Here is a 10301-nt window from a genome sequence, read left to right as displayed (position 1 = left end):
GTTAGGGAATGATTTAGCAGGTGAACAAGTTTTTCCTGAAGTGCATTTGACAATAAATTCAAAGTCTGAGGAACCACAGAGAGATTCTAACACAGATTGTTCCTGTGTTGTAACAAGAGCTATGGCTAAAAAGATTGATGTACAGGATGAGGTTGTTACCCATGATTGCTCAAATCAAGATTCGAATTTTGAGGATGTATCAGAAACTTTCTTACCTACATTATTTGATCAGGATTTTGGTGGTAGGTCTGACCAGAAAGATTTGTCTTTATCTCGGAAGGAGATAAATAAATGTTTGGTTGTTTTTATATAACCTGTCTCGGTTGATAATCATTGTTGCCGGTTACGTAACAAAAGACCACACCAAATTGTGATCTTTGATAGAAATTTACCATACCTAAAAGTTCTTGCAATGCTTTGTTAGTGCACCACTGGAAATTCCATAACAGTGGCAACTTTAGACAGCAGACGTGTCAAAAGTCACCCTCCACCCCTTCCCACTCCATCTCCCTTCCTCTTCAACCCCTCCCACATCCTCCCCTATATTCACCCACTCCTCCCCCTTTGTCTCCCACCTCCTACCCTTTCCCCTCCTCCTCCCCTGCACCTCTCCCTCTCCCCCTCCTCTCCCCTCCCTTATCCCTTTCCCCTCACCCCCAATCAACTCTTTCTCCCCTCCCCCTCTTTAGAACATGGCTCTCACTGTATTTCTGAATGCGGTGTGCCTCTCTCTATAGCCTGTGTTTCTCCGTATTTCAGATGCCTAGGACTGACTCCTGGTGATGGCTGTACCCACTGTCCTGCAGTGTCTCGCTGTGCTGGATGTGGCTGTGACCAGGGTCCTGAGTCCAGGCCTGCAGCTGTAGGGGACTGTGCCCCTGCTGGAGCTCTGGGCAGGCTTGTTGCTGAAATAATACTGTAGGATTTTGCGAATAATCAATGCAAAAGTCATTTTCTGGGCTTCAAAAAGCCATAGAACTTAACTTTCATGAAGGATAAACCAAATGCAGTGACCTTACACAAAGTCATTACTTCAAACACCATTTCCCAAAGTGAACACACCTCGATAACAGAGTTTGTGAATTATGTAGAAGAGTTTCTCTTATGAACAATATGGGTCATCTGTCAGCAGACAGTGATGAATCTGTGGAATTCACTGCCACAGGTGGCTGTTGAGGCCAAGTCATTGGGAATATTTAAGGTAGAGATTGATAGTTTCTTGATGAGTCAGGGTATTAAGGGTTATAGGCAGAAGAAAGGAGATTGGGGCTGAAAGGGAAAATAATCAGCTATGATGAAGTGGCAGAGTAGAGAGACGATGGGCCAAATGGCCTAATTCTGTTCCTTTCTCTATGGAATAACCCAGATTCAGGATGAGGTGGCCCATTGCTCTCAGTAAGTACCCTGAAACATCGGAATTGTCAGAAATTCCATCAGCATCTGTGGTCCCCAAGGAGGGGAAAAGGATGAAATCGCACTGGACAGGGTGCAGGGATCCATCATGGTGGTGTTTGTGATGGAGCAGTGTGGTTATGAAGGAGAGAATGGATAGACCCCTTCCCTTGGAGTGGAGGATGCTGAGGGGAGACCTGATAGACGTACAAAATCATTACAGGCAAAGACAGGGTCGTCCATGTTTGAAACCTGCCCCATGGCAAACGTGTCTGAAACTAGAGAGACAGGGTTTGGGCAATGGTGAAGAGGTTTAGAGGAGATCCAAGGAAGAATGTTCATACGGAGGGTGGGGGGTTTTGGAACCTGGATCACACTACTTGGGGGATGGCGGACGGGCAGACTCACAATGTTTAAGAAATACCTTGAGAAGTACTTGAATAACCAAGATGGAGAAGGTTATGGACCAGGTGTCAGTGAATGGGAATAATGTGGATTGGTCATTGATGATTAGGACAGGCATAGTGGTCTGGAGGGTCTGTTTCTATGGTTAAAGACCGAGACAGTGTCCTGCAGAGTCGGGATATTGTACACTTTGATCAGAAACTCTGGCCCCAAAATGAACAAAGAAAGTCATGAATACAACCCCGAGATTCATTTACTTGCCAGCATTCACAGTAAATCCAAGAAACACAATAGAATCAATGAAAGACTGCATCAACAAGACAGACTAACAACGAATGTGTAAAGGAACACAGGTTGAGAAAATACTAAATAAATATCAAAATCAAGTTTAATATCACTGCCGTGAAATTTGTTGTTCTGCAACGGCAACACAATTATAAACACTGTAAATTACAGTGAATATATTTTTAAAAGGGAACAAACAAGTAGCCCAATCAGCGGCAGGAAGAGGCCACAGCGACGAGATTTCTCACAGGTCAGTGATGCTTGTTTAAAAGTACAGAAGGGACAAGCGGGTGACCATCATCGGGAGTAGGCCAGTGGTGAGAGTAGGAATGTCAAGCTTTGGCTCAAAAGAGATTTTGGCTCCGGATTAGATTTTGTTAAAGTTCCCTTTTGGTTTCTCTTACTGTACCTGGTGTAGTAAACGGCTGTTATATATTCTTCATGCTGGATGCTGGAGTCCTGGGAGACCCAGAGTCTCCCAGGGAACTACATCTGTGTGAAAAGCATCCGGCTGCAGCTCCTTGAAGACTGTGTCAGGGATCTGGAGCAGCAGCTGGATGATCTTCAGCTTGTACGGGAGAGTGAGGATAAATCGATCAGAGTTACAGGGAAGTAGTCACACCGAAGTTGCAGGAGACGAGTAGCTGGGTGACCGTCAGGATAAATGGAAATGTGAATGGGCAGTTAGCACAGAGCAGCCCTGTGGCCGTTCCCCTCAATAATTAGTATACTGTTTTGGATACTGTTGTGGGGGTGACCCCCCAGGTGAATGCCATGGAGACTGGGTTACCAGCACTGAGCATAGGTCTGTGGTGCAGAGGGAAAGAGAGAGAAGAGGGGAGTGGTAGTGTTAGGGGACTCAATAGTCAGGGGACAGGCAGGAGATTCTGTGGATGTGAACGGGACACCGGGATGTGTTATGTTGCCTCCCTGGTGCCAGCGTCAGGGATGTCTCGGATCACGTTTACAATATTTTGGAAAAGGAAGGAGTGCAGCCAGATGTCTTGGTACATACTGGTACCAATGGCATTGGAAGGAAAAGCAAAGAGGTCCTGAAGAGAGAATTTAGAGAGCTGGCAGAAAGCTGAGAAGCAGGATCTCCAGGGTAGTAGCTTCTGGATTGCTGCCTGTGTCACGCACCAGTGAGGGTAGAAACAGGAAAATTTGGCAAATTAATGCGTGGCTGAGAAGCTGGTGCAGGGGCAGAGCTTTGGGTTCTTGGATCATTGGGATCTCTTCTAGAGGAGGCATGACCTGTTCAAAAGTAATGGGTTGTGAACCAGAGTGAATGGACTCAGGATAGGACAGACGGTAAATGAGCAAAAATAGCGTGCAGTCAGACTCAGGAAGGGCAGGCAGATGACAGGACAAAAGTGCAGCCAACAGGGCGAGTATCAGTGCATTGGGGTTGCAAAATCAAAAAGGGTAGCAAATACGGCACTCAAAGTGTTATATCTCAATGCACGGAGTATAAGAGAAAAGCTGGATGATCTTGTTGCACTTTTACAGATTGCCAGGTATGATGTTATGGTCATCACTGAATCGTGGCTGAAGGATGGTTGTAGTTGGGAGCCAAATGTCCAAGGTTACATGTTGTATCGGAGGGATAGAAAGGTAGGCAGAGGGGGTGACGTGGCTCTGCTGGTAAAAAAATGAGGCCGGAGAAATAATAACAGGGGACAAGGAGATGGAGATGAGTATTTTGCATCTGTCTTCACTGTGGCAGACACTAGAAGTGTGCCAGACATTGAAGAGTGTGAGGGATGAGGGGCGAGTGCAGTTACTATTACAAGCGAGAAGGTGCTCAAAAAAGCTGAAAGCTACACAAGTCACCCAGACCCAATAAACTGCACCCTAGGGTTCGGAAAGAGGTAGCGGTAGAGATTGTGGAGGCATTAGTAATGAGCTTTCAAAAATAATTGAACTCTGCCATGGTGCCAGAGGACTGGAAAATTGCAAACGTCACTCCACTCTTTAAGGAGGGAGGCAACAGAAAGGAAATTATAGACCAGTTAGCCTGACCTCAGTGGCTGGTAAGATGTTGGAGTCAATTGTTAAGGATGAGGTTATGGAGTATTTGGGGACACAGGACAAGATAGGACAAAGTCAGCTTGGTTTCCTTGAGGGAAAATCTTGCCTGACAAACCTATTGGAATTGGTTGAGGAGATTACAAGTAGGATAAATAAATGGGGATGTGGTGGATGTTGTATTATTTGGACTTTCAGAAGGTTTTTGACAAGGTCCCAGAAATGAGGCTCTTACCAAGTGAAGAGCCCATGGTATTACAGGAAAGTTACTAACATGGTTAGAGCATTGGCTGATTGGTAGGAGGCAGTGAGTGGGAATAAAAGGATCATTGTCTGGTTGGCTGCCAAAGTGACTAGCGGTGTTCCACAGTGGTCAGTGTTGGGACCGCTTCTTTTCACGCTGTATTTCAATGATTTAGATGATGGAATAGATGGCTTTACTGCCAAGTTTGCAGATGATATGAAGGTTGGTGGAGGGGCAGGTAGTGTTGAGGAAACAGGTAGGCTGCAGAATGACTTAGTCAGATTAGCAGAATGGGCAAGAGAGTGGCAAATGAAATATAATGTTGGAAAGTGCATGGTCATGCACTTTGGTAGTAGAAATAAATGTGCAGACTATTTTCTATATGGGGAGAAAATCCAAAAATCTGAGATGCAAAGGGATTTGGGAGTCCTTGTGCAGAACACCCTGAAGGTTAATTTGCAGGTTGAGTCAGTGGTGAGGAAGGCAAGTGCAATGTTAGCATTCATTTCAAAAGGTCTGGAATACAAGAGCAAGGATGTGATGCTGAGGCTTTATGAGGCTTTGGTGAGGCCTCACCTCGAGTATTGTGAACAGTTCTGGGCTCCTCATCTAAGAAAAGATGTGCTGGCATTGGAGAGGGTCTAGAGGAGGTTCACAAGGATGATTCTGGGAATGAAAGGGTTATCATACGAGGAATGTTTGATAGCACTGGGTCTGTACTCGCTGCAATTTAGAAGGATGAGGGGGGGACCTTATTGAAATCTTGTTGAAAAGCCTCGATAGGGGCCGGCTGGTGGCAAAATGACATCAGTGCCGGACCTGGGAGTGGAGGTTCCCGAGTTCGAAACTAGTCAGGTCCGCCCCCGAGCATGCTTTCCATCTGTGTCGAGACCACGTAAAACAAAGGGAAAATACTGTGAAAATGTCTGTGTGAGGAGTGACGCTCCACAGTCTCTCTCTCTCTCTCTCTCTCGCTCTGCACCTTGGAAAAAAATCATGAAAAATCCATCATCACGGACACATACACGCACACGCATAGACCCGCACGCACGCAGGCACACGCCAAAAAAAAAGAAAAGCCTAGACAGAGTAGTGTGGAAGGATGTTTCCCATGGTGGGGGAGTGTAGGACAAGAGGGCACAGCCTCAGGATAGATGGGTGCCCATTAAAACAGAGATATAGAGATTTCTTTAGCCAGAGGGTGGTGAATTTGTGGAATTCATTACCACAGGCAGCTGTGGAGACCAGGTCATTGGGTGTATTTAAGGAAGACTGGACAGATTTTTGATTGGACACGGCATCAAAGGTTATGGGGAGAAAGCTGGGGAGTGGGGCTGAGGAGAAGAAAAAGGGATCAGCCATGATCTAAAGGCAGAGCAGAGTTGATGGGCCAAATGGCCTAATTCTGTTCCTGAGTCTTACTGTCTTATGAAAACCTGTTATTTATTGCCCCTGGTTAAAGAGCCTGATGGTTGAGGGGTGATAACTGTTACTAAACCTGGTGGTGAGAGTCCTGAGGCTCCTGTACCTTCTTCCTAAACACAAAATAATCTGCAGATGTTCGGGTCAAAGCAACACTCACAACACAGTGAAGGAACTCAGCAGGTCGGGTAGCATCCATGGAAAAGATCAGTTGACATTTCGGGCTGGAACCCTTCGTCAGGACTGAAGAGGGAAGGGGCAGAGTCCTTATAAAGAAGGTGGGGGGATGGTGGGAAGGAGAAGGCTGGTAGGTTCCAGGTGAAAAACCAGTAAAGGGAAAGATAAAGGGGTGGGGAGGGGAAGCAGGGAGGTGATAGGCAGGAAAGGTGAAGAAGGAATAGGGGAAAACACAATGGGTAGTAGAAGGAGGCAGAACCATGAGGGAGGTGATAGGCAGCTGGGGGGGGGCAGATTGACATAGGGATAGGGGAAGGGAGGGGGGGAAAAATTACCAGAAGTTGGAGAATTCTATGTTCATACCAAGGGGCTGGAGATTACCTCGATGGTATATGAGGTGTTGCTCCTCCAACCTGAGTTTAGCCTCATCATGGCACCATAGTTCAGTCTCTCCCCCCCTACATTCGGGATACATCCCATGCCCTCCACCTCTTCAATAACTTCCAGTTCCCCGGTCCCAACCGCTTCATTTTCACTATGGATGTCCAATCCCTGTACACCTCAATTCCCCATCAAGAAGGCCTCAAAGCCCTCTGCTACTTTCTGGATAATAGACCTCACCAGCTCCCCACCACCACTACCCTCCTCCGGTTGGCGAAACTGGTTGTCACACTCAATAACTTCTCTTTTGGCTCTTCCCACTTTCTTCAGACCAAGGGTGTAACTATGGGAACTCGCATGGGCCCTAGCTATGCCTGTCTCTTCGTTGGTTATGTGGAACAGTCTGTGCTCCAAACCTATTCTGGTACTGCTCCCCAACTTTTCCTTCGGTACGTTGACGACTACATTGGTGCTGCTTCCTGCACCCATGCTGAGCTCGTCAATTTCATCGACTTTACTTCCAACTTCCACCCAGCCCTCAAATTCACTTGGTCTATCTTGGACACTTCTCTCCCCTTTCTCGATCTCTCGGTCTCCATCTCTGGAGACAGACTGTCCACTGACATCTTCTACAAGCCCACTGACTCTCATAACTACCTCAACTATACCTCTTCCCACCCTGCCACATGCAAAAATTCCATTCCCTATTCCCAGTTCCTCCGTCTCTGCCGCATCTGCTCCGAGGATGAGGTTTTCCATTCCAGGACATCTCAAATGTCCTCTTTCTTTAAGGATCGTGGTTTCCCTTCTGCTGTCATCAATGATGCCCTCACCCGCATCTCCTCCATTTCCCGCACTTCAGCCCTCACCCCATCCTCCCGTCACCACAACAGGGACAGGGTTCCCCTTGTCCTCACCCACCACCCCACCAGCCTCCGGACACAGCACACTATCCTTCGCAACTTCCGCCACCTTCAACAGGACCCCACCACTAAGCACATCTTTCCCTCTCCACCCCTCTCCGCTTTCCACAGGTATCAGTCCCTCCATGACGCCCTGGTCCACACGTCCCTCCCCACGGATCTCTCACCTGGCACTTATCCCTGTAAGCGCAAGTGCTACACCTGTCCCTACACCTCCTCTCTTGCCACTGTTCAGGGCCCCAAACAGACCTTCCAGGTGAGGCAACACTTCACTTGTGAGTCTGTTGGGGTCATCTATTGCATCCGGTGCTCCCGGTGTGGCCTCCTCTACATCGGTGAAACCCGACGCAGATTGGGGGACCGCTTTGTCGAGCACCTCCGCTCCGTCTGCCACAACAGGCAGGTTCTCCCGGCAGCCACACATTTCAACTCTGCTTCCCATTCCTATTCAGGTATGTCCATACATGGCCTCCTCTACTGCCGTGATGAGGCTAAACTCAGGTTGGAGGAGCAACACCTCATATACTGTCTAGGTAGTCTCCAGCCCCTTGGTATGAACATAGAATTCTCCAACTTCCTGTAATTCCCTCCCCCTCACTTCCCCTATCCCTATATCACTCTGCCCCCTCCCCCAGCTGCCTATCACCTCCCTCATGGTTCCGCCTCCTTCCACCACCCATTGTGTTTTCCCCTATTCTTTCTTCACCTTTCCTGCCTATCACCTCCCTGCCTCCCTTCTGCCACCCCTTTATCTTTCCCCTTACTGGTTTTTCACCTGGAACCTACCAGCCTTCTCCTTCCCACCCTCCCCCCCCACCTTCTTTATAGGGCCTCTGCCTCTTCCCTCTACAGTCCTGACGAAGGGTTCCGGCCCAAAATGTTGACTGATCATTTTCATGGATGCTGCCCGACCTGCTGAGTTCCTCCAGCGTGTTGCGAGTATACCTTCTTCCTGATGGCAGCAGCAGGAACAGAGCACGGTCTGGATGGAGCCACAAAACAACAAATTTCACAACATTGTCACTGACAGTAAACCTTATTCTGTATGATGGTGCGATTACATAAATCCTTGGCTTCCAACTTCGCAGAAGGTAACTGGGAGCATCTCAGAAACATAGTCACCACTGTACCAGACACCGTTTTACTGGGCCTTGCTAGATCTCTCCCTGGTCACTGTTGCCTCAACAGAAACCACTCCTCATGTCTTCTCCCACACCCTCCCACGAATGTAGATTCTCCTTAAATCCATAATCCACATCATTCCCACTTTGTCCAGAGTCCTAGTGGCTGCATCCTTCAAATCCCAATGTTCCCACCACCACAAACACTGCCAGACAGGGAGATGGAATAAACAGAGATTTTATTTGGATTCAGTATTAAAAAGCCTGGACAATGAAGCACAAATGAACCCTTCCCTCCCTCCCTCCCTTCCTCCCCACACCAGCATTAAATCATGCTTCCAAATGTCCCTGTAACATTCCCACAGCCCGTGGTTTAAAGTCTCACTTTAACTTCAGCACCTGCCACCCACTCCCCTCCCATCTCACAGGGGCCAGAAGCCACTCTCGGTCAACAGTCAAATTGACTGAATGAGTAAATCTAGTCACCCACTGTGAGTCTCCAGATGCTGACCAGGACTGAGCTGTGGGTCGGAGATGTTCCCCACTAAGCTCCTTCACTTCATCCCAGACACGTTAAAGTGATTCAGGTTCCTTTGAAAAGCAACATTACAGTCCGTCTCCTGCAGTGAATCAGCAAATTATCAGTAATACCAAGCACAAAGATCAAAGCATAAATCATGGATTTCCCCCGAGAATATCTCGTTAATCACCCAGAGTCCAGGATTACACTCTGTTCCCATAGATTTCTTCATCAATATCCTGCTAGGAACTGAATTTCCTGCAGAGGGGGAGAGAGGCGAGGAGATATGGTTATAGAGTGAGGCATCAGCAGTCAATCTCCCCAACACTGACAATGAAACCGACTAAAACCCCCCCCCCAACACAACACTGGGAATAATGTCCAGTGATTCCAATTCCCAATAAACAGTACAACATAATCTATACATTCAACCCATTCCCCACCACATCACAACCGTAACACATCCCACAAAATCCATCTCCCCCCACCACCATAAATCACCCACAACACCCCCATACCCCAAACTCTCCCTAGCCCTCCCTCACCCCCACCTCAAAACACTGGGCAACCCTGGGAAAGCAGCAATTCCAATGACAAACCATGAAAACTGGGCACTGGATCTCTGGAATGGAACGGAGCAGGAGGCCATTCCCAGGGTGAGGTGCTGTGGGGACTGGTTACAGCCCATCCCACAGCTCTGGTTCCGGACCAGGGTTTCTCAGTGCCCAGACTGTGCTGTAATGACCAGCTCCAGCTCCAGTGACAAGAGCTGGGAAGCCCAGCATTGACCAGAGCCCAACACGGTTCCTACCTCAGGCCATGGCAGAGGAGTTGGAGGAGGATTCTCCTTTGTCAGAAGCTGTGAATGGAAGGACAGGCAGGAAAGCATTTACTACCAATGCAGTGCAGACACAGAGAAACAAAGACAGCCACATGCACACAATACACCACTGCACAAACACAGGTATATACGGATAATCACACACACCGACAGAGACATGCACAAAGGTGTTGTACACACAGACACAGAGACACACACACGCACAGAACCCCTGTTCTGTTGATGAGACCCAGTGAACATGAACAATGTCACACAACCACCCAGCTGTGACTTACAGTAAACTTACTTTTGGTGGGATTGTAGCCCTTGTTCCCTGATGAAAAACAGCCTGCTGTAAGACACAGAGACAGTCAATGAGAATGGTCCCACATCCCCAGCATATAACCAGATAGATTCATCTCCTGCCCAGTGAGCTCTGAATTCCAATCAAACAGAACTCAAGGCACAAGCTGTGAAAGGAGACACATCCAACAGGATCAGTGTGGCCCCAACTCATTTTAAGGCCATGAGACGGAACAAAGCTGGAGTGTGACAGAGTGGTCAGTGGGAGGTTTGGAGTGAC

The 10301-nt window shown here is 48.0% G+C and overlaps 1 protein-coding gene across 2 annotated transcripts in view; it reads right to left on the bottom strand.

Annotated features, from left to right (window-relative positions):
* Nucleotides 1-8692: 8692 nt before the first annotated feature.
* The window catches only part of LOC140198064 (class I histocompatibility antigen, F10 alpha chain-like), a 37150-nt gene continuing 35541 nt past the window's right edge, over nucleotides 8693-10301 (bottom strand). Inside the window, exons 6-8 of one of the 2 annotated variants that reach the window (XM_072258930.1) lie at nucleotides 10026-10070; nucleotides 9710-9757; nucleotides 8693-9156 (exon numbers count right to left, since the gene is read on the bottom strand). In XM_072258930.1, the coding sequence (XP_072115031.1) occupies nucleotides 9711-9757; nucleotides 10026-10070 (92 nt within the window). In that variant the 3' untranslated portion in view covers nucleotides 8693-9156; nucleotide 9710. The remainder of the gene's footprint in view (nucleotides 9157-9709; nucleotides 9758-10025; nucleotides 10071-10301) is intronic. The other variant, XM_072258931.1, reaches the window with a different exon arrangement.

Source organism: Mobula birostris, chromosome 5 (genome assembly GCF_030028105.1).
Source record: "Mobula birostris isolate sMobBir1 chromosome 5, sMobBir1.hap1, whole genome shotgun sequence".
Taxonomy (NCBI): Eukaryota; Metazoa; Chordata; class Chondrichthyes; order Myliobatiformes; family Myliobatidae; genus Mobula; species Mobula birostris.
This window is presented reverse-complemented; position numbering and strand designations above follow the sequence as displayed.